This window comes from Heteronotia binoei, chromosome 1 (genome assembly GCF_032191835.1).
Source record: "Heteronotia binoei isolate CCM8104 ecotype False Entrance Well chromosome 1, APGP_CSIRO_Hbin_v1, whole genome shotgun sequence".
Taxonomy (NCBI): Eukaryota; Metazoa; Chordata; class Lepidosauria; order Squamata; family Gekkonidae; genus Heteronotia; species Heteronotia binoei.
In genome coordinates, this window is record NC_083223.1 from 151,283,995 (window position 1) to 151,309,103 (window position 25,109).

At 45.1% G+C, this 25,109-nt stretch overlaps 1 protein-coding gene across 1 annotated transcript in view; it reads right to left on the reverse strand.

The window, feature by feature from the left end:
* The window catches only part of WDR27 (WD repeat domain 27), a 159,794-nt gene that overhangs the window by 20,894 nt on the left and 113,791 nt on the right, over positions 1-25,109 (reverse strand). The window contains exon 23 of the mRNA XM_060242619.1: positions 13,621-13,719. Coding sequence (XP_060098602.1) covers positions 13,621-13,719 — 99 coding nt within the window. The remainder of the gene's footprint in view (positions 1-13,620; positions 13,720-25,109) is intronic.

Here is a 25,109-nt window from a genome sequence, read left to right on the forward strand (position 1 = left end):
TTGGGCCGCAACAGCGGCGGTGTCTGGGCCCGGACCCAGGCCCGCTGCGGCAGCGGTGGCACTAGCGGCGGCGGCGGCACTAGCGGCGGCTGCTGCCCGTGTCTAGGCCCGGATCCGGGCCCGCGGAGGCAGCGGCGGCACTGGCGGCGGCTGCTGCCTGGACCCAGGCCCGCAGCGGCACTAGCGGCGGCGGCGGCACTAGCGGCGGCTGCTGCCCATGTCTGGGCCCGGATCCGGGCCCGCGGAGGCACTGGCGGCGGCTGCTGCCCGTGTCTGGGCCCGGATCCGGGCCCGCGGCGGCACTAGCGGCGGCTGCTGCCCGTGTCTGGGCCCCCGGACGCAGGCCCGCTGCGGTAGCGGCGGCGGCACTGGCGGCGGCTGCTGCCCGTGTCTGGGCCCGGATCCGGGCCCGCGGAGGCAACGGCGGCACTGGCGGCGGCTGCTGCCCGGACCCAGGCCCGCTGCGGCAGCGGCGGTGGCGGCACTGGCAGCGGCTGCTGCCTGTGTCTGGGCCCGGACCCAGGCCCGCTGCGGTAGCGGCGGCGGCACTGGCGGCGGCTGCTGCCTGTGTCTGGGCCCGGACCCGGGCCAGCAGCGACTGCGGCACTGGCGGAGGCTGCTGCCTGTGTCCGGGCCCGGGCCCGGGCCGGCGGCGGCAGCGGCGGCGCTGGTGTTGCTGCGGCGGCCCTGTGAGGGGGAAGCGCTGTCCCTCCCCCCGCTTCCAGATTTTTGGAGAGCGGGAGAGGGGGCTGCAAAACCGGGGGTCCCCCGCCAGGGTGGGGGATTTGGGAAGCCTACCTCTGGGAGCCTGATTTGACCCCCAGGCTGCATGTTTGACACCCCTGAGTTAGGGCATAGAAGCTAAAGCCTTCTCCTGATAAGGCCTTCTAGCACTGGTATTTGTTTGTTGCTTCTGAATATGGCTAGAAAAAAAAATCTGATTGTGTAGTTTCGGGTAAGAATGTCACTGAATGTCAAACTTCCCATATTAATACTGACAATATTAATTATACACAATTTTCTGTTGAAAGAAGCCCAAGAAAGCAGCAGACTTTCTATGTTAAGAGAACTAACTTTTGATGGTTTGTTTCATGACTTTGTTTGAATTTTAAATAAAACTGTGTGTAATAACTACCTTTTCTGTGTCCCCCTCCTTTGAATGTGGATGAAGTTAGTTCATTAGGTGTTGTAAGGGGAACCAGATGGCCAGATATAATCTTTCCAGACATCTGGCTGGTTTTATTATACAGAGATTTTTCTGTACAAGTTGGTTCAGCTCTGTAGTGAAAGGATATTCCATTGGCTGTCAGTTTGTATGACTACAAGAAGGTGAGAGAATATTCTTCTATAAGGAAGGTTGGGAGAATACTTAACAGAAAACAACATAGCTGTAGGAACATAAGTTGTCTAGTGAGCTTTTTATGAGATGCTGAAATTGTTTCAAAATTTTTTTTTTTGTATCTGGAATAGTCAGCAAATCCAGATCAAAATTCACAATAGCTTGTCAATATTTCTTTTATTTCCCACAGAAGTGTATGTAATGCAGAAATTAGGTGCGGATGTTTATAAATGGAGCCATGCAAGGATAATATCCTGAATGTACAGCTGCCACTAAAAGTACTATATGTACATCTAATTCTTCCCCTGTAATGTCTAGTAAAATTCACCTGTTCTGTTCCTAAAAGCAGTATGGTGCATGAGAGCAATGGTCCATCTAGTCCAGCATTCTATTTCATACAGTGGCTAAAGAGATCCCAACAGAAGGCCTATGACCAGGGCACAGAGATCAACATTTCCCCCTGGTGCTTCCCCTAAGCTCTGGTATACAGAGGAGTACTGCCTCTGAATGAAAAATTTTACATAGTCACTGTGGCCAACATCCAACTATTGGCCCTATGTGATGGACAGCAGAAACATGCATGCTGAGAAGCAATGTGTATGAATGACAGCTAATGGAACTGCAAGTGAGTGACAGCTAATGGAACTCACTCTGATAGGTGAACTGCTTCTAGCTGTCAAAAGAGCATGGCATTAGGCAGCTGGAGAAAGGAGTTGCTGAGTGTAAGCAATTGAAAAGTGACTGGAAAAAACAGTGGTGGTTTTTGTGATGCTCTTTGGTGTGTGACATGAAACACAAAGCAGTGATTCAGAACTTGTGTAAGGTGGTTTGGAATAGTGGACACGCTGGTAGAAGGCTGTTCCCAGGAGTTAAGAATAGTCTCTGTATTTATAAAACAAAGAATCCCATCTTGAGAAGGAAAACAGTTTCCTGTATTAAGCTTAGTGTCCAAAGGGGGAGGAAAGACTGGAAGTCTGGAAGATCAGGCTTTGGCAAAAGGTTTTGAGGTGGCAGTGAAAGGCTCTCAAAAGGTGCCAAAGGCACAGGTTATTTATCTTTAAGGGAACATAGCAACATTCTTGCCAGAGAAACAGTGGAGAGACCTTAATCTTATAACCAAAGGGACAAAGCAGGGTACGCTCAAGAATGTGTGATTATAAAGTGGGGAAGATAAAGCTTTAACATTGATTATACTTTTATGAAAAGTAATACCACTTTAAAGGAAACACTGTATCTTGTGAAGTCAGTAACCTCAGACGTAGTTCTGTGTTTAGTTTTAAGTGTCTGCCCACACCTTTTAAATCCCAAAAACGTATAGAAATATCCCATCCCTTCCCTGCCAGTCTGTTTAAAAAACCCAAAACTTGTTTAAATCACTACCAGTGCCTACTGTGTCATTTTCTGAAAGGTAAATTTTGACACCTGAAGTAATGACAGGGTGATCGTTCCAGGAGAGTGCTTAGTAGAACAAGTCACCCCTCGACACACCCTATCCTCCACAAATCTGTCTGATCACTCTTTAAAGGCAGCTAAGATATTGGCCATCACTAGATCGTGTGGCAGTGAATCCCACAAATTAATAATTCTTTGGATAAGGAAGTACTTTATTTCATCTGTCCTGAATTTAATGCCCATCATCTTCCTTGGGTGGCCACAAATTCTGGTATTCTGAAAGGAAGATGTTCACTTTCTCAATCTCATGCCTAATTTTGTATACTTTTATTATGCCGCCATCATCATTTCTATAAATCAAAATTTCCTATATTCCTTATCTTTTCCTCATATGGAAAGTGCTTTGACCCTTTAATCGTTTTGGTTGCTCTGTACATTACCATCCTGAATAATTTAGAAGAAATTTAATTTCTGCCCTTGTTTGCAGCAAACACAAACTATCAAGCAAAAGATACTTAACTCAAAAGGAAATCAAACGGATGTTGTATGTGACTGCCTCCCCCACTTCAGCCCTTCTGCAATGGTATCTTGGATACCTTCTGGCCAAGACACTGAAGGCACCACTGGATCAGGCCCCACCAACTCTCCAGAATGAGCCCACTGCAACCTTCTGATAAGATGGAAAGGAGAAGTTTCATCTGATGTCCCAAACAGAAGACCATTCCCCCATGAAATCTGTGGTGTCACCCATCTGGATTTGGCTGATTTCTACCTGGTTCCTCAGAAAGGAGTAAGGTGCAAACCATATAGGGGCCTGAGACAAAATGGAGTACAAGACCAGTAAAGGGCAAGGGAGGGGCAGAATCTCCTTTACCATCAGTCAGAATCCTCCAATTTGGACTGTATCAGTTGCATCTAGAACCAGCCTAGGTATACATGAAGGGATCCTGGGTATGACTGCATATGAATGGAATAAAATACTTTGAATTTCCTTAGTGTGAGCTTAATAAACATTACTTCTGTATTCAAGAACTTACTGCTTGACTTCATCTCTGTCTACTTCCTTTTATTAGCATGGATCTGGGCAGAGATCTGAACACTGTTTCAGCTCATTTTCACTGGCCTGGGTTCATTTTGCCTTGACACAAGTATATAGAGTCCCACGAATCACTTCAATCCATATGCTAGTTAAACCTCTCAAAGAACTCCAAGAGTTTGGTGAAACAGCAGTGCTCTTTACAGAAATAAAAATTGATTATTTCTCAATGAAGATTATATTTATACAGTTAATGTTTTATTTACACTTCTACCCAGGGGCGGAATTCTAGCAGGAGCTCCTTTGCATATCAGGCCACATATTAGGCCACCCCTGATGTAGCCAATCCTCCAAGAGTTTACGAAAAAGAGCCTTGTAAACTCTTGGAGGATTGGCTACATCAGGGGGTGTGTGGCCTAATAAAGGAGTTCCTGATAGCATTCCACCCCTGCTTCTACCAAATTATCTGGAAAAGACATTAACCACACTAGTCTATAATTACCTCAGTCTCATCTGGATCTCTTTTTAGAAAGTGACTTTACATTAGCTACCTTCTCTGGAAGGGAGCCAATTTTAGTGAAACATAAATTTTAATCAGGAGCAGCCTCATTTCCAGTTGGAGCACCCCAGAACAGTGCTCCAGAAGCTCTGGCATCCCCCCAGAATCATCACCCCCCCCCCGGTGCCCTCCCCACCTACCTCCGCCAGTTGCCTCCTCCTCCTCCACTTTGAAAGACTGGTGAGGGAGGGTGGGCAGCCAGCAGTAGTTTAGATCTGCCCCCAGCAGCTCTATGTCAGGCCAGGACACATTGCAGTGTCACTGCTGCTCCCCTCATGCCACTGCTGCCAGGGTGGTGGTTGGCTCTTTGGCCTTGCGGGGATGGGGGTGACCCAGGGAAGCCTTGGCACAGCTCAGCCTCTATGCCAGCGTGGTCAGTGACCATCTGGTGGCACCTGTCTAGGCTGAAGGAGCAAGAGCTGCTAGCTTGTTCCCTCCCTCCTCCTACTTCCTGGCACTCAGAGGCACACAGTCTTGGAGAGCTCAGAGCCCTCATCTTGCCTTGCGGCCTGGTGAGAAACAACGCCAACCCTGCGCCTGGCCCATGTCTCCAGGCAGTGTCTGGACCCCTCCCTGCTGCTGGTTAAGTGCCTGATTTCTCAGCTGGGTGCTGCAGATGCCCTCAGCCCCGATTCCCCTGCAAGTGAATTCTCTCTGCCATTGGGGGGGGGGGGTGGGCTTGGATCTTGGTGCCTCACTTGGCCTGATGCTGCCTTGCTGCTTTTCTGCCACCTTTTGCCCTTATCTCTCCACTCACCCGGACAGGCAACTTCCACTCTTTGAAAGCCCACCTCTTTTTCATCTTCATAGCCCTCTCAGTGCATTCTGGGGAGAGGGGCAGCTAGGCAATAAAGCAACTGTCTCCCAGTGACCAACCTCTCCTCCTTTTGGGCAGACATTTGACTGGGTTGCCTGGAAACACGTGGCCTGATGGCACTAGAGCTGAGTGAGGCCTGGCGAGGCTCTCCATCCAGATCCAGGTAATCAGGTTGAGGCGCGAAGGAAGGCAGTGGGGGGGGAGAGATAAGGAAAGCAGGGCTGTGAGAGAAAAGCCACTGGGAGGGAGGGGGAGATGCTCTGTCCATGCAGAGAGGCACTCATACAGGCAGTACTGAAGACAGGCCCGTAGCCACGGGGGGCCCCAGGCTCCTCCACCCAACCCCCTCAGATCCTTATGGTCCCTCCTTTCCCCAATCCCTGCTCTCCATTGCCACTTTTCTCCCTGCGGCTCTGGTGGTCCCCCTCTGCACGGCACCTCCCCCTCCCACCCACCCAGCCATCCACGCACCCACTGGGTGAAACTGTAAAGAGCGGGCTCCTGGGGCTCTTGCAAGGCACCCCCCACACACACACACACACCAATCATGTCATCAGCTGGAAAAGCCGCTCTGAAGCCGGCTTTCTGGAGTGATCAGCAAGTTTAGCACTGGGCCGCCAGCATTGAACTTGCTGATCATGCTGGAAAGCCAGCGTAGATACCTCTGGCTTTAGAGCAGCTTTTCCAGCCGATCACATAATCGGCAGGGGAGAGCACCTTGCAAGAGCCCCTGGAGCCTGCTTCTTAGTTTTGCACGGTTTTGCCACAGCCGCAGGGAGAAAACTGGCGGTGGAGAGAGTGGGGGCTGCCAGAGGAGGGCCCTCCATCCAAAAATATTTTCCATGGCCCCCCCCAACTGGAATTTTCTGACTACGGGCCTGACTGGCAAGAGGGAATGAGAGGATTGAGTGGTCCTTCTCTGTGCTTATTTTTTCAGGGCAGTGGAGAAAGAAGCTGCTAGGAGGACTACAACTCATGCCTGGTTCAAGTTTGAGGAATGGTTTCCAAATCCAGATTGTTGATAGGCAACTGTGGAGAAAAGGTATGGGCACTTGTGTAATTCTGTGTGTGTTTGAAAGTACAAGCCTTTGGGAAGTTAAGCTTCTCTGCTAGGAGTCTGAGCCTTTTCCCTCGTAAGGAGGACTAGGGATCGCCCCTCCCCAGTGGTTGTTCAGCAAAAGGTCCCTTCTGCTTCACCTCCACCCCTTGCCTGTAGTGGAAAGTAGCATGTCAATGAATTAAGTTTGCCAGCCTCCAAGGGGTTTGGACATGTCCTAGAATTATAACTGATCACCTGGAGAAAGTGGCTGCTTTGGAGAGTGGACTCTACAGCATTATAACCTGCTGAGGAGTCCTTCCCCTTCCCAAGGCTCCATTCTCTCCAAACTCGAAATCTCCAGGAATTTTCCAAACTGGAGTTGGCAAATGTACAAGGAATGGAGGCTTAGCAATGGTGATCCACACTATAAGAACATAAGAGAAGCCACACACACACACACACACTGTGGCTAATAGCCACTGATGGACCTCTGCTCCATATTTTTATCTAACCTCCTCTTGAAGGTGGCTATGCTTGTGGCCGCCACCACCTCCTGTGGCAGTGAATTCCACATGTTAATCACCCTTTGGGTGAAGAAGTACTTCCTTTTATCCGTTTTAACCTTTCTGCTCAGCAATTTCATGGAATGCCCACGAGTTCTTGTATTGTGAGAAAGGGAGAAAAGTATTTCTTTCTCTACTTTCTCCATCCCATGCATTATCTTGTAAACCTCTATCATGTCACCCCGCAGTCGACGTTTCTCCAAGCTAAAGAGCCCTAAGCGTTTCAACCTTTCTTCATAGGGAAAGTATTCCAGCCCTTTAATCATTCTAGTTGCCCTTTTCTGGACTTTCTCCAATGCTATAATATCCTTTTTGAGGTGCAGCGACCAGAACTGCACACAGTACTCCAGATGAGACCGCACCATCGATTTATACAGGGGCATTATGATACTGGCTGATTTGTTTTCAATTCCCTTCCTAATAATTCCCAGCATGGCGTTGGCCTTTTTTATTGCAAACGCACACTGTCTTGACATTTTCAGTGAATTATCTACCACGACCCCAAGATCTTTCTCATGGTCAGTCTCTGCCAGTTCACACCCCATCAACTTGTATTTGTAGCTGGGATTCTTGGCCCCAATGTGCATTACTTTGCACTTGGCCACATTGAACCGCATCTGCCACGTTGACGCCCACTCACCCAGCCTCAACAGATCCCTTTGGAGTTCCTCACAATCCTCTCTGGTTCTCACCACCCTGAACAATTTTGTGTCATCCGCAAACTTGGCCTCTTCACTGCTCACTCCCAACTCTAAATCATTTATGAACAAGTTAAAGAGCATGGGACCCAGTACCGAGCCCTGCGGCACCCCACTGCTTACCATCCTCCACTGCGAAGACTGCCCATTTATGGTCACCTCAAGAATAGACCACTGTAATGCTCTCTACATGGGGCTACCCTTGACCCTGACTCAAAAACTACAGCTAGTGCAGTACACCTGCAAGTGATATCATTGCGCCGGTAACATTGCATGCAGCCGCTCTAGGCACCTCTGGGAAAACTATGGTCTAGCTAGAGCATCTGGAAAAACCATTGTTTCCCCGGAAATGCCTAGAGTGGCCACGCGTAACATCGCTGGCATGATGACATCACCTGCAAGTGACGTCATTGCGCCAGCAAGATCGAGGGAGGTTCCCCTCCGCCAACCCAATGTGGACTGGCGGGTTGGGAACCTCCACGGTGGGAGAACCGCCACCTGGCCCAGGGGCTTGGCAGTTGAGGGCCTGCCTATCTACGGGACCCCCTTTCTCCATATGTTTCCCAGAGAGCACTGTGTTCAGGGACACAAAACCTACTATCTATCCCCAGCCCAAGGGAGGCCAGACTGTGTTCTATATGGGCTAGGGCCTTCTCAGTGGCAGCATCAGAAATGTGGAATGCTCTCCCGGAGGCCATAAGGGCCCTGCAGGATCTCTCCCAATTCCTCAGGGCCTGTAAAACTGAACTATTTCAACAGGCCTTTAACACTTAAATGAGAGAGGGCTGCCACCCTACACTGCTGAGCGATATCACTCATGAGGAATTATGATCATTACAGGATGACTGTCAGAAGAAAGTTATGATCCTGCCTATACTGAAGTTTTGAGCAGCACAATGAAATGTATTTTAATTGCTATTTTTTTTTGTTTTAAATTATAATCATAAATTGTGTTGAATTGACTGTTAGCTGCCCTGAGTTACTTGCGGAGAGGGTGGGATAGAAAACTAAAGTGATGATAGATATAGGATAGGATAAGATAGGATAGAAAGAGAGAAAGAGAGAGAGAGAGAGAGAGAAAGGGCCTGCCTACCCATCTATACCCATCTATGCCTACCCATCTATCCCCCCATCTACGGGACCCCCTTTCTCCATATGATAGATTAGATTAGATTAGATTAGATTTGATAAAATAAGATTAGAGAGGGAGAGAGAGACAGACACAGACCGAGACACAGAGACACAGAGAGAGAGAGAGAGAGACACACACAGAGAGAGAGACACACACACACAGAGATGACAGAGAGAGATGATAGAGATGATAGATAGATAGATAGATAGATAGATAGATAGATAGATAGATAGATAGATAGATAGATAGGTAGATAGGTAGATGATAGATGATTGATAGATAGATAGATGATAGATAGATAGACAGACAGACAGACAGACCCCCTTTCTCCATATGATAGATAGAGGATAGAGGGATGGGGGGATAGATGGGTAGATGATAGATGGATAGATCTGCTTTCCTTGGCCCAAATGGGAGTCTTCACCAGCTTTCCAGACTTCCTTGCCAGTTTCCCCCCAGAGCCAGTTTGGTGTAGTGGTTAAGTGTGCGGACTCTTATCTGGGAGAACCGGGTTTGATTCCCCACTCCTCCACTTGCACCTGCTAGCATGGCCTTGGGTCAGCCATAGCTCTGGCAGAGGTTGTCCTTGAAAGGGCAGCTGCTGTGAGAGCCCTCTCCAGCCCCACCCACCTCACAGGGTGTCTGTTGTGGGGGAGGAAAGTAAAGGAGATTGTGAGCCACTCTGAGACTCTTCGGAGTGGAGGGCGGGATATAAATCCAATATCTTCTTCTTCATCATCTTCTCCTGTGTTAAACTGCTCTTAATCAGGGCTGGTATTCTGAAACTGTCAGTACTCAACTCTTCTCAGAAATCAGACTGAATTCTCCTCAACATCCAGTTTCAGAAGTTTTTCTCTGCTCAGCTTATGCTAACCAATCAGATCTCTTGGAACAGTCTGTCACTCAAGGATCCTTGGCTCAGTAAAGTTAAGCCTTCACAGTCCTTTATCTGCCTATACAGCACTTCTAAGCTTTTAAAAGTACAGTTTGCCACATCTGCATATTAAATAAATATCTTTCACTCTGGTTTTTTTTTTTTGTCATTTAATAAAGGAAAGCTGTGGAGAATTTTAAGAAGCAGCAAACTTTTCACAGTGAAGGCCTTAATAAGATCAACATTTCCTATTTGACCTTTCATCATAACTAACCACAATAGTCGTGTGATTTGATCTCAAGATCATAAAGTAAACTAAAGTAAAATCAAGTAGATAAAAAGAGGTATGGAGGCAAAAATGACACAAAGCATTTTCAGTCTATCAATTATTGCTGCTTAAAATTTCAAGTAGAAATATCTGAAGTGGGTACAAGCTATAGAAAGCCAAAGTTGCATTTGCACTGTGAGAATATTACAGTGAATACAATGCTGGGTTTAAATCTGCAAAGTTTGAATTCACTGCTTAACTTAGGAGCCCAACTAGTATTTTTGACTGGCAGTGTTATCACACAGCTAAATGTGGTTCTAGGCTTATTAGAGGAAAGCTGGAATACAAACAGATTTGGAGACATGGAAACATGACAGTTCACTTGAAGTAACTCAACCAAATTGTTAAGGTTTCTGTCCTTCTGAGAGCTCTCAAGGCAACATTCAGCAAGTATAGTTATTTTGTACTTCGCAACACTGTGATAAGTTGCTTTTGTGGGATATCTGTCTTCCTTAGAACTTCAAAGAGAGAGGATCAAGTAATACAAGATGTGGGTGATGTGTAACTAGAACTATAAGAAAATTTAAAAATGTAAACAATACCATTTTGTTGATTTGAAGACAGAAAAGCATCACTGGGGGAAGATAGTAGGTTTAAACTTTCCTCCCAGGCATTCTCTCTGGTTAATAAACACATGAACGACTCTGAAACTGCAATTAACTACACTGGAGGAAAGAGACAGGTATAATGGAACACCCCTTCCGCCCCCCGCCCCCCAATGGCACTTAATTGCTATTGGGATTGAATTGGAACTAAAAGAGAGTGTTCTCATCATGTAACATTTAGAGTTAAGTGTATGCCTGCAGTTTATCCTAAAATCCTTAACAAGAGTTATGTTTTTGCCCTTTGTCATTGATGAAAGGTCAGTTTTAAACAAGAAAAGTCTTTAATTCTGTCTTATTTGCTATTATGTCAACACTAATATATAGTTAGAACATCTGGTACAAAAGAATATACATTTCAATAAACTGATGAGCCTATTCTCCTCAATCAATGTACAATCTATCCTGAGAGAAAAACAGACCAGTCACATTGTTTTCGGAAAAACTGAGCTGGTTTGGCATCAATGTTTTCATGTTGAATGATTTCATAGTTTTTAAGAGAGTTGCACAGAAAACTACTTCCTGATGTTTGTTTTTCAGTTGAGGGCATATAAATGCATGCAAAAATTATATGTGTCTGTACATTTGTGTGCATTGCTTCACAAACTGCACGTACATATCCTATTCCAGAAGTGGAAATTTTCTTTTAAACTCCTGTTTTTAGTATCTGAAATATACTTCTATGCTGCCATTTTGAGCCAATGGCCACTTCTACCTTAAAGTGGGTTAATATATCACATGATGGCTATGAAAATGACAGCATGCATATACAAAACAGATGTAGCAAACCAAGTATCAGAGAAAGCAGATCATATTCCCTTGCTTCACTCAGGTAGCATTCTATTAATACAAAATATATCCCGCGGGCAAAGGATCCTCTTGGGTCAGTGAGATGCACCTGGTACTGACATAACACACTGCCCTTAGCTGAGCAGAGTGGTGACATACAATGCAGTTTAAGTGATAATCTCTATTTTGCCATGGCCATATGCATAAACAAGAGTCACAGGGATAAACAAAGGTATGAACAACAGTTGGATGGGGGAATAAACAACAAAATTGGTGTGAAATAAATACACTGAATGCATCATACCTGAGGATATACAGAATAAGGTCCTTACATAAAATCTGTTGATACATTACAAAAGTATTGCTATGCATATGCACATACACACACACACATGCACCTCTCTGCAGAAAATTCTTATTAGTAGCCACTACCAAAAAAGTACTTCAGTTATACCCATTGTAAAGGGTAGTTTACAATTCTATTTCCTCTCAAGTGTGACCAACAGGATTGTTCAAATGTAGGAAGAAAATGCAGTGGACCAGACTTTCAGCATGACCACACAGATTAATTCTGAAAAGTCAAAGGGACTGTTTATCCTATTACATGTTCCAGACCAGTACCTAAATAAGGTAATGGACTGGTTGAGGAGCAATAAACTGCAATCTGGTCCAGACAAGACTGAGGTATCGTTGGTTGGTGGATTGGGAGACAGCCTGCTCTGGATAAACCATAACTCCCTTTGAAGGAACAAGTTCACAGATTGGTGGTGAACTCAGATCCTGATTTAATGTTGCCCTTCTGCAGAAATTCTCCATGGAATAGAAGTCCTACAGATGGAGGCAAACCTCCACCATAGCACTTAGTACCTTTCCCAACCTTTGCCTGTTTTGTCAACTGTGGCTCTTCTTTGTGAAGCAGAATCCAGTCATAATAATCCATGTGCTAATCACCCTCCACATTAAATTATGCTCTATGTGAAGCTGCCTTCAGAAGCTTCAGTGAGTTCAGAAGCTTCTAGTTATTGGTTCAGAAGCAAGTAGTTATTGGTTGGGGTTAGTTATTGTCAATATATCCCAATGTTAAAGGCTCTCCATTAATCACTGTATTCCCAAGCTCTATACAATCTAGGATCAGGACACTTAAGGGACTACCTCATTCCCTGAACACATGAAGATGCCTTACACTGAATCACTGCTGGTCCATCAAGGTAAGTATTGCCCACCTAGACTGGATTTTTCTGACTGTTTTTGGTTTCCAGAAGGCTGGTACACTCTTTCCAGTACCCAACCCCCTTCTCTTGAAACACCAGTATTCGTCTTGAGTTTTTAACTGATTCTCTTAATAGCTACTATACCCGATTCCTCGTCTGATGAAGTGTGTTTAGAGCACACGAAAGCTTACATTCTGAATAAAACTTTGTTGGTCTTAAAGGTGCACTTGACTCCTACTTTGTTCTGCTGCTTCAGACCAACACGGCTGCCCACTTGAATTGAGTTAAAAATTTGTTTTGGTTATAACAGAAGTGTGGAAACATGACATTTGAATGAGAACTCAATAAGTATGAGGTATCTCCATTATGCTCTAATTTGCTCTCAAAATTTATGAATTCAAGATTAATGACTTTAGTATATTATTTCCCAGTTTGAAAGTTAACTTCTCAAGTTTACTGGGATGATCAGAAAAATAAAAGGCCTCCCATAGATTAGCACAGGTTACAAAAAATTCTAATCGTTGTGAGCCACCCTGAGCCCAATTCTAGAATAGGGTAGGATATAAAATAAATAAAAATATATGAAAAGTAGAATAACATTATAAAATAAATAGGTTTAGTGAAATGTGTGAAGAGTAGCTCTGTATATTGCCCAGAAAAAACTCCAGAGGAAGTAAAAAACATAAATGTCTCTCAGATTTGAGCGGGGGGTGGGGGTGGGGGTGGTGCTTGCATATTTCTTCTTCAGACGTACGTGTGTGCTATTTTTTCATCAAAGTCACCTGCATTAGGAGCACATCACCTTCCTATGGATGCATTAACTTATCCTTTGCACAAGGAACAGAAGTACTACAGAAAACCTTGGAGTCACCTTTTATGCTCTTTAGGCAATGAAGAAAACCACCATAAGATTTGACAGTCTGCTATCTCAATGGATATATATCTGATTATTGAGAATTATGTATTATTAACACGTTTGCTAGATATGTATAGCAGGATCATTAAATGGAGACTAGTTTGAACACAGTGGGTTTTATTTTGGATGGTTAAACTAAATGGGACACTGAAAGACTAGTGAACAAATCATGCAATATCTTATCTAACACTGTTCTACATCACAAATGTACATGTAAAATGAATAAGAAAAAATAAAAAAACATAATGGAAAAATAGAGAGAACAGTATCAGATTAACACTGTAGGCAAATTAGTTCTTATAAACAAGGAACAAGCAAAAAATACCTGGGGAGATGCAGGATTAAAAGCCACGCTGATTACAGACTCTGAGTGTCCTGTCAATTTATAGGAATAGGTGCTTGAATTAATTTCATAAACATAAGCCTGAAAGACAAAGACATATACACCAGTCAGACATATCAGTGGCATTCAATGGCATTAGAGTTGTGAAAGCCCGTGTGTGTGTTTGTGTGTGTGTGTGGAGGTGGACTGGGGGAAAAATGGGGGGGACTTTTCTTTGTTTTTTAAGGACCCTCTTTTTCAGTTTTCCTAATGGAAAAACTGAAAATTTTGAGGAGTGCTGAAAAACTCATGAAATATTTTCTCTTTTAGAATGAGTGAAATGCTTTTAAAGACAAGATGGGCATGCTCTTAAATGCCAACTCTTGCTTCTCTATAGTGGTACGCCTTCTCTTGTCTTCTTGAATGGACAGAGATGACCTTTCCATCTCTCCCTCAAACCACTGTGACACGTTTACCTGCAGACTGGTTAAAATGTAGTTTATTCCCTACCTTACAGAAGGTGGGACAGAAACTGCACCAAAACCTCAAAGGAAAACTGAAAGTTTAATTGAGAAGCTGGCTTGTCTAACCAGATAAAAATTAAGGTATATGTGCTAAAATAGCATAAGGTGCATCAGCTTGCAGTTTTCTTTCAAGTACTGGGTATATTTGCAGTTCTGCTTGTACAAAATTAAGACATGTACAACTTTTAAATACCATAAATATGCCAAACAGTGCAATTGCATACGCTAGGTAAATTATAAATTATGCATTTTAAAGCACTAAAATTAGTTTAGGGATGAAATGACAGTAAACATTGCATATATTTCATTTTCCCCTGAATTTTTCATTTTTTTTCTAGAAAAAATAACACTCCTATCCTGTGTTTTCAAAATTTCTAGAAATTTTACATCTCTAAATGCAATTATAACTTTAGGCAGTGGCATTGTCTGGCTGAGAAGTTTCAGTAATATATTTTTTTAATTAAGACTTCTCAGTAGCCAGCCAATACCACTCCCTAAAGTTATAATTTCATTTAGAAATGTAAAATTTCTGGAAATTTTTGAAAACATGGGAGGAGGGGAGGTGTTATTTTACATTTTACAGGGTAGAGAAACGGTTAACTTAATTCAGCACCAAAAGTGTTTACACTCATTCATCAAACATCAGTTATAATGTTCCCTGTGTATTATATTTCTATTTAACTAATTTCAGAAATATTCAGCTGTTTTACACAAATGCTTTTTGCAACAACAAAAATCTTACCCATTCATCTCCTAGGTATCAGTAGCTTACAAGTTATACAGTTTAAAACGAGAATAGCTGAAAATGCATCAAATAATCTAGCTCAAACATATTAAAAATACTCCTCCCTCTAAATCTAAACACCTGATCAGTAGGGTTGCCAGCTCCAGGCTGGAAGATACCTGGAGATTTTGGGGGTGGAGCCTGAGGAGGGTGCAGTTTGGGGAGGGAAGAGACCTCAACAGGATATAACGTTCATCCTCCAATGCAGCCATTTTCTCCAAGGGAACTGAGCTCTGCCATCTAGAGATCAGGTGTAATAGCAGGAGATCTCCAGGTCCCACCTGGAGGCTGGCAGTCCTACTAATAATAAAAAAAATCAACTATTTCACTACTTCATCCTGCCCAGTAAAAACCTTCCTATAAAAACAGGTTTTGCTGTGTCTGCAAAAAATCTCCAAATATCGACTATAATAGCTTCCTTTAGGAAGAAGTTGCATACTTGTGGAGCCACTTCTGGGAGTTCTTCTCTGCACTCTTTCTATCCTGCCAGTAATTTTATTAAGACTGGACCATAGTTAACAAATCTTTAAAAACTTAAGGGTTCCCAATTTTAAAAATCCCATAAAGTATGTGAGTCTGGAACACTAAGCAGATTAACAATAGGTTCTACACATCCTCTCTTATACCATTATTACAAAGTGCAGTTACAAATGCTCTTCTTCTGCTTGTCTATATGAATTTCATTACTGTTGTAATCTCTTGAGATTATTAAAGCTTGGATGTTGATGCTACATTCTTCCCAGATCAAACAAATTTAGGCTTCTCAACTTAAGTAACTGGGAGAGACATTCCTTATTTAGGGTTGGGTGGTCCCCCCTCCAGAATCACAACTGATCTCCAGACTACAGATATCAGTTCTCTGGAGAAAACGTTAGCATTATGGCTTCACATCCTTCCTGAACTTCCTCACTTTCCTGAATTTCATCCTCCCCAGGCTCTATCCCAAATATCAGGGATTTCTGAACCTAGGGTTGGCAACCCTACTTGTTATTGATGCCATCCTACACAATAATAGGAGGGCAGATTAATCAGTTTCAGTTTATTCTCAATAAAATAATAAATAAATATAAAATGCAATGACTTATTTGACATAGAAAGACTTACTTGTCAGTGGGCTAGCACTGAGAAACCTTCACAGGTGCCTTGTGAGAAGCAATGAATTGTAGAGCAGCTTATCAAGACTCAATGTTCATTTTGACAAGTTTTGATTTTACAAGTTGTCCAGAAATGCTAAAGTTACTAACTGAGATTCAACCTAATGGAGTCTAAGATCCAAAAAGGACTTTTCAATAAGAGTTACTTTTAGCCTACATATATAAAACCAACATCATACCCAAAAAGTTAAAATTTGAACAGTTGATAGTTGATATAAAAAGGCTTACATTATCATTAAAGTAGTCTTAACCACCACCAGCAGCCAGTAAGTTTTTTAGTAAATGGTTGTTGCCACTGAGAAGACATCAGCTGAAACAACATGTATGGCATTCTGGTACATCTGCAGAAGGTGTAGTGCTGGTCGTCAGGAGCAGCATGTCTAAACAGTGCTCAGCATGCTTCCCCACTCAGATCTAGTCTGCCACTCTCCTCCAGAAAACACCAAATATCCCCCTTTCTCAATTAAAACAATGCACATGAATACACTAGAGCACTTATATAATTAACCAATGATAATTCAATATCACAAACAGAGTTCTATAATATACACACTAAAGCCAATAAATGCAAATGATATCCATATACTGAAACACCAAAGTAGCAATACAAATCCAGCCTTTCAAGGAAATAGTATTTACCATGTTTAACACTCAAATAGGTGTGACTATGAATACGGCAAATGTGCACAAACGAAAGTTCTCAATGGAATTTTGATGATTTTATTTCCCGTTTCCATAAGTATCTTTATCAAGAGATACACATGTAAACAACTCAAGCCTTTATGTTATAATTCTTTATTTGGAGCCTTACAGCCTCTATAATATTTACGACACGATGGTTACACTCTTCACCGGGCTAAGAGATCTTCCCTGACCACCGAGAGCTCTTAGTCCAGTAGAAGAGTGTAAGGCGAACTCTTAGCCCAGTGGAAGAGTGTAACCATTGTGTTGTGAATGTCGAAGAAGCTGCAAGGCTCCAAATAAAGAAGCATTTAAGAATTAAAAACAATTTGTACTGGATACATAGCCATGGGAATTTTAACGTAGCAGGATTGGCTATGCTTGATACTTGGACCCATACTCTCCCCAACCCCCCCGTATCCAGCTAAAAAACTAGCTGATAAATACTGATAAGGTATTTTCCAGCTATTTTTTCAGCTCAGTTAGAGCTGAATGCACATCTTTAATTTAAAGTGGTAACAGAAACAAGAAGTCTTTGAAGACTGCACCTTGATCCAAACTATACCTTCTAAAAATCCACCGAACACTACAGAAGCAAGCATACTTCCTCTCCAGAAAGCTAAGTAGAAAATGTCAAGAATTCCTTATATTGCTTCATTTGACATGATTACATATGGGAAAATAAACAGTACTTAACCAAGTGTGTATTCATGAATAAATGCTACCCATGCTATTTGGCTTTGTTGTGAGCACAGGTTTAAAGTTTCCGAAATTAATCAAAGGTAAATGATAGCAGAAACACTAGTTGGAATAATGATTGGTTCAAATTATTTCAATAAAGTGTGTTTGAAAAGAGCCAGTGCAGTATAATTAGGGTTCCTAGCCTCCAGATGGTTGCTAGAGATCTGCTACTACAGGTGACAGAGATAAGTTTACCTGGAGAAAATGACCGCTTTGGAAGGTGAACTCTATGACATTACACTCCACTGATGTCCCTTCCCTCCCTAAACCCCCACTTCCTCAGGTTCCACCCCCAAACTCTCCAGGTATTTCCCAACTCAGTGTGACCTAGGTTGCAGGGGTGGGATGGTGGCTCAGTGGTAGAGCATCTGCTTGGTAAGCAGAAGGTCCCAGGTTCAATCCCCGGCATCTCCAACTAAAAAGGGTCCAGACAAATAGATGTGAAAAACCTCAGCTTGAGACCCTGGAGAGTCGCTGCCAGTCTGAGTAGACAATACTGATTTTGATGGACCGAGGGTCTAATTCAGTATAAGTCAGCTTCATATGTTCATATGACCTTGGATTAGTCATTCTCTCTCATCTTAGCCTAGAGGCATTCTGAGGACAAAATGGAAAACTATGTATGTTAGCCTGACTTCCTTGGGGAAAAGTTGAGATAACTATGTGCATAATAATAATAATAATAATAATTTTTTATTTCTATCCCGCCCTCCCCGCCGAAGCAGGCTCAGGGCGGCTCACAACATAAAATGCACTGTACATCAGTTATACTTATAAAAACATGGTTAAAACAAATTATAGATTATTAAAATTAACATTTAACAATGTGGCGTTATAAACATTAGATCTTCAGTGGAATTCAGTGACTAAAAGCATTTTCAGCAGCATTTCCTAGCTTTGTCACTAGTTGAAGGCCATCTTGAAAAGGTGGGTCTTACAGGCCCTACGGAATTGATCTAAGCATCGTAGGGCCCGCACCTCCTCAGGGAGTTGATTCCACAGCAGTGGAGCTGTGACAGAGAAGGCCCGATCCCGGGTGGCCTTCAATCTGGCCTCCCTTGGCCCAGGGACATTCAGCTGGTTTTTTCCAGCTGACCTCAGCGCTCTCTGGGGCTCATATGGGGAGAGACGGTCCCTCAGGTAGGTAGGTCCTCGGCCATATAGGGCTTTAAAGATAATCATAAGAGTAGCATTAATAACAATCTTAGCAATTTCTGGAACCAACAGGGACCTGAGCCAAGCTATTCTTAGCAACCATGAAGTCTACTCTTTCACAACAAGGGAAAGGGGATTAAACACCTGCAACTCTTGTTTACAGTAACATGCCACAGTTATCTGTCTCAGTACCAGGAAGTAATATGGTTTCAATTTTGTTTTTAAGCAATGTTGCCAACACATATTCTTCCCCATCAGACACTTGTGAAATAATGAAAGGCAGTTTATGATTAATATATCAATTTTTATTGTCTTTTTTTTGCTTCACATTGAATATATATATTTATTTCAAAGAATGGGTAAAGTACTATGCTTTATAAATGAAACTACAGATGTCTCAACTATTCATAATCATTACAAACTTAGCCTACATACTATTTTTCTGGTAAGGTTCCAGAAAATAATATCACTTTAGCTAGTGGAGCAGGAGGAAAGTACAGCATGCCATTATTAATACATTTACTGTGTTTTAAGCCCTCCTTTTCAAAGAATTCTGGGTATCCTGGTTCTCCTCTCCTCCATCTTATCCTGTCAACAATCTTGTGAGGTAAGTTCACTGAGAGAGTGAATGACTGGTCCAAGTCACTCAATAGAATCATAGAGTTGGAAGGGACCTCTAGTGTCATCTAGTATAATGAAGCTTCATAGTTAAGTGCAGGGATTGTTTTGTAGAAAAATAGGCGGTGGAGCTCATCCAGGATTGTTATGCAGCTGCACCTACTATTCAATGGACAAGGTGGGAAGGAGGTTCAGGAGATGTGCTCCTGTGAGCTCCCACTGAATCCAAGGCCTGGTTGTGGGGATTTTAGTTTTTAATCTATTCCTAGTCCAACGAAGACACTATATTGGCTCTCTTTTCCCAACGAACTTTTTCCCAAATAAACTCATCCACTCTTTTCAATAAAATCTATACTGGGTAATCAGCTAAAAATGATTTTAACATCCTAAGCTCAAGATGTTCCATACAGAGAGGCAGCAACCTCTAAATACTGATGCTGGGAGGCAGCATCAGGGAAAGGTCTTAGCCTCTATGTCCTGTTTGTTTGCCTTCCATGGCAACTGGTTAACCCCTGCATGAAATAGTATGTTGAACTGGATGGATCGCAGGTCAGAACCAACAGGGCTCTTCTTATGTACTTAAGATGGAGGGCATGTTCCACCTTGAAAATTATAATTTATTTTTTCTTCATTTCAGGATATTTACATTTTACATTTCCTCCTGATAAAATAAGGCTCATTATGGCTTACAAAATACATGCAAACAGCAACAATTTAGCAGCAGGCACAGCCTTGGGGGAGCTTCTCCCTTGTGTGTTATTGTTCCCTGCCCAAACAGGAAAAAACATAATAGTGAAATACTTATTTATATAGCTTGTAAATTTTGAATGGCATGAGCCTCACCCAGTCATACTTCAGATCACATGTACTTATTCTCCTGGAACATCTATATCTCCAGCTGTTGTCTAGTCTTTAAACAGTATCAACTGTAACCACAATGGATACTCTTAGAATACACATATTTAATCTTCGCTATATCCAAGGTCAAACTTTTGAAACTTGCTGCATATCTTGTTTTTCTCCTCCTCAAAACCAGAAATGACATCTCCATAGTGTCTGTAGATTTCAAATTTCAATACTTTCCCTCAGGGCTTTTTTTTTGTAGAAAAAGCTCAGCAGGAACTCATTAGCACACGCTGATTCGGCTGTATTCGGCATTGCCCGCAGCCGAATGCCCTTGCCGCCAAAAATGCGGCTCCCGAATGCGGCTCGCCGTATTCTCCCGAACTGCTATTCGGGAGAATACGGTACGGCTGTCAAAAGGCTGCTGTCAATGTAAAACTCCATAGAAAAGGCGCGAAGCGGATTCTGCAGCTTCAATGGAGCTGCTTGCTTAGCTTCCCGCCTTTAGTGCCCTCTTCCCGCCTCTCCTATAGCCTCCCTGGGGTCAGGGAGGGGGGGAGGGGGAAGAGGAGCCCCAGCAGCCAATCCAAAGCATGCATTTGCAAAATGCATTGCAAATGCATGCTTTGCAGGGCTGTTGTTGTGTACTGTGTATGTATGTGTAGCTGATGGCCCAGCCATCAGCTACATTGTTATTTTGATCTTTTGCTTACTTGGGTATCCAAGTAAGCAATGTTCTCTGGCCAATCAGAGAGAGCAGTGCTATTTTTTGAAATTGCTCTCTGTAGGGCCAGAGAACCTTTTTAAGGAGTCTTCCTGCTGGACTCCTCCATTGCTGTGTTGGTGTATGTGGTGTGGGTTGGTGTGAGAGAGATTGTGCTGCTGCTGGTGGCTGGCCCTTGGCTTCAGCTCCTGCCTGCTGCTCTCTCACTGCCTTACCAGAGACCTCCCTGGACTCAGAGAAGACAAGGTAAGACAGTTTTGGGGTTCTTGTTTTAGTTTTTGTTGGTAAAAGGACTAGAGTCCCTTTACTTGTTCAGATTTGGGTGGGTGAGTGCTGGGTGGGTAGGGTAGCCTATTTGGGGTTGAGGTTAGGTTCTGCTGGGGGTGGGGGGGGCCTGGGGTGGGGTGGTTTTGCTAATTTGCCCATATCTTAATTTAGTGAGAGGACTTTTTAAAGTGCAGTGTCCTTTTACTTCTCCTGATTTGGGTGGCTTGGATTTCTTGGGGTTAGGGTGAAGGGGTTTTTTTTTTGGGGGGGGGAGTTCCTGTATTATTAAAAGTTGAGTTTTTTACTGTTTCATTGTTTGATTTGTTGCTGCTGTGTTGTGTTGCTGCTGTGTTACTTTTATCTTCAGGTTATTGGGGGGGGGTGCTGTTTGGCCTAATTTTCATTGTTTTGTCCCCCTTTTCTGGTTCTGGTTTTAGGGGTGGGGGTGTTGTTGTTGACTGATTTGGCCTGAGTTTTCTTATTGGTGAAAGGCCACTTTTTAAAATCTTGAGTTGCTTTGCTTGGTCTTTTTTTCCTGTTGTCACTTTCTTGGTGTGGGGCTGGGGGGGCTGGGGGGGGGTTTGTTGACTGATTTGGCTTAATTTTCCTTATTGGTGAAAGGCCACTTTTTAAAATCTTGAGTTGGTTTGCTTGGCCTCTTGTGATTCTCTGGTTTTGTTTTGGTTTTTTAAAATCTTGAGTTGGTTTGCTTGGCCTCTTGTGATTCTCTGGTTTTGTTTTGGTTTTTTAAAATTACCTCTGGTTGGTGTGGGGGTTGGCGAGGGTGTGTGTGGGCTGGGTCACTTTCTTGTTGTTATAGAGTGATTTTTGGAATCTGAATGTGCTCTCGGTTTGGCTAGGGCCACCAAATAGGCTGCCCCACTAATAAGGGTGTTTTTAGGGATTGTGTTTTTTTGAAATTTAAAACAAAATTAATCCAGTTTAGGGCTTTATCTCCTTTCACAATTCAAGTAGGCCAGATAGGGGTGCTTTAAAAAGTTTCTAGGTTTCTCATAAAAGGCAGCGTGACTACTAGGCCACATCAGGCTCCCTTTTAAAGAGACTAGGGTTGCAGCAGCGGTGCTTCTGGCTTTCAGCCACTGAAAGCTGGTGCATCCTTAGATTTCAACAGGGTAAACCACAGCTTCTCTCACGTTATAGGGGACACCTGATTTCTAGTTTGCAAGGAAATCAGGTTTGTCCCAGGATCTAGTTAGGAGAAGTTTAACTAGGAGGATTTAACAAGGATTGCCTTCATCTCAAGGTAGCCTTTTAAAAACTGCAGCCAGGTAGAGGCAGGATCACCTAGTCTCCTAAACTTTACCAGACTACTACTACCCCAACCCAAAGAAGGACAGGTTAGGGACCAAAAAACAAATAAACAAGCTTTGGTGGGAGGGTTTTTAAAAAGAAGTCAGGGCACCTGTTGGTTCAGGGTACAGTGCAGTGAGTTAGGTTTGTAAAAAACCCCACTCTCAGTTCAGGTTCTGTGAGACTGGCCAAGGGTGACATGAGTGACAGGCAGCAGAAGAGGGGCCCTGGGGGCAAGGCCAAGGAGAAGACTAGAGGGGTGGAGGGGAGGGGGAGGACCCAGGTCTCCCCCCCACCTGTGCGTGGGGCCACTCCACAGCCGCTTTCCAGCACTCCGACCTCTGGCCGGAGTGTGATGAAGAAGAAGGCCCGCCTTGGGCCCTTCATCGAGGCTGCTGCTGGGGCGCCCCGAGCAAAGGTGCCATTAGGTGCTGGCACTGCGCAGGGGTCTGCTGCTCGGGCAGTCACTCCTCCAGCTGATGTCGCTCGGCCTCAGCAGCCGGAGGAGGGGCAGCAAGAGCAGCCCGCCTTGGAGATGAGCTTTGGGGACAGTTTTCTGTCCAAAATGATCACCCCAAGGAGGGTGGAGAGTGTCGTGCAGGAGCTGGAGGAGAAGCTGGTTGAGGAGGACCAGCCCCCTTCTTCGGTTCCTTCGGGCACCAGCAGACCTTCAGGGGATGGCCAGGAGGGGAGGCCGCATGGGGTGGAGGGGGAAGAGATGGAGACACACGAGGTGCCTCCATCTCCGCCCACTTCCCCCCGGCGGCCAGCCCCTCCTGCCACCCCGAGGCACGATGTGTCTCCCCCGAGCACCTCAAAGGAGGTGGCTCCGGACACCCAACCTGCCAGTCAGTTTGGGCATCCGTTCACCTCCGAAGTATGGAAGCATTTCCAACTTATGGAGGATCCACGTTATGCGCAGTGCAAGCTGTGTAGGGCTCGGATCAGTCGTGGGCGGGACCTTGCCCACCTGACTCCAGGGGGGATGCGGAATCACCTGCGGAAGCACCACCCGGGGGTGCTTCTTAAGGGGGAGAAGCAGGCTGGTGCTGTGTTGTCCCAGCGGACAACAACACCACCCAGCCAGGGGGTCCGTCCCATCGCGACTACCCCTGCTCTCCAGGAGCGTTCCGTGGGAGAACAGGGACGCCAGGCATCTCTGCCTGAGATGTTTGGTAGGGGCACCTCTGTACCAAGAGGGGGAATCAGGCACGGCAGGAGGGTGATCGCCTGGCACCTTGCCAGGTCGGTCGCCCATGGGCTTCCGTTTTCAGTTGTCGAGAATCCTGGGGTGCGGGGGTTGCTGGAGTACCTGGCGCCCTGGTACAAAATTTCTGCTAGAACCACCCTTAGCAGGACCATTGTGCCAGCTCTTTTCAGGGCGACCAGATCTGTGGTGAAGGAGCATTTGTCCCGTGCTGCCAGGGGGACTGTTCATTTCACCTCAGATATCTGGACCTCCAAACATGCATTCGAGGGGTATCTCTCCCTGACTGCGCATTGGTGGCAACCCAGTGAGGTGGTTGGGGGTGGCAGTAGTGACAGGCAGGGTCAGGGCCGCCGGGCCGGCTATCGCTGTGCCTTGCTGCACGCCGAAGCAGTCGACGCGCCGCACACGGCGGACACTCTCAGAGCCATCCTCTCACAGCAGGTAGAGGCCTGGGTAGGCAGCGGGGGGGACGTCGCCAGGGGCTTCATGGTGACTGATGGTGGCTCAAACATCAAGGCGGCCGCCCAGCGTGCGGTCCTAAAACGCCTTCCTTGCGTGGCCCACCTTCTCCACCTCGTGGTCAAGGACGCGTTGGGGCAGACGAAAAACAATGATCGTGTGTATCAGGCCGCGACCCATGAGTACCAACTTCTGCTCCAGAAATGTCGGTACATCACGGGTCACTTCTCACGCAGCAATACGGACTCGTATCGGCTGCGTGAGAAACAGACACAGACAGGCGTGCCATGGCACCGCCTGTTTGGTGACGTCAGCACACGCTGGAACTCCACCTGCGCCATGCTGGAGCGCATGGTGGAGCAGAGAGCAGCCCTGGATGCCTTTGTCTCTGAGACGAGGGTCTTTCGGGATGAGAACCGTCTCACCCAAGAGGATTGGGTGGTCATTTCTCAGACTGTGGAGGTTCTTGGGCCCTTCAAGACCTACACAGAAATGCTCTCGTCTGACACGGCGAGCATCGCACTGGTCGTCCCCATGGTCCAGATGGCCCATGAGGACCTGGCCTCATTTCTAGTGCCAGCTCAAGGCCGTGCAGACGTTCTTCCAGTGGTGCGCGCCCTGGTTGTTAGGCTGCAGGTTGGGCTAGAGGCCCGCTTTCAGGCTTTCACCCAGGATAAGGTCTACATGATGACGGCCATGTTAGACCCGCGCCTTAAGGGCACAATCGCCGAGCGGGCCAACGAGCTCGATCGCTGGCGAGACGAGCTCTCCCAGAAGGTCGAGCGTTCCAGAGTCAGGGGGGGCCCAGTGTCGATAGTTGAGGAGGAGGGGGGTGGAAGCAGCTCATCTGCGAGTGCGACTTCCGCTGCTGTTGTTCATCCCCAGCCTCCCCAGCTAGGCAGTGTTTCCCACCAGACTCATGCCACGAGGAGTGCTGAGGTGACATTCATCGGGCGGGTCGTTGGCCCCTCTAGGAGCGGTAGGACACCGAGAGCAGAGACGGGTGCTGCGATGGTGAGGG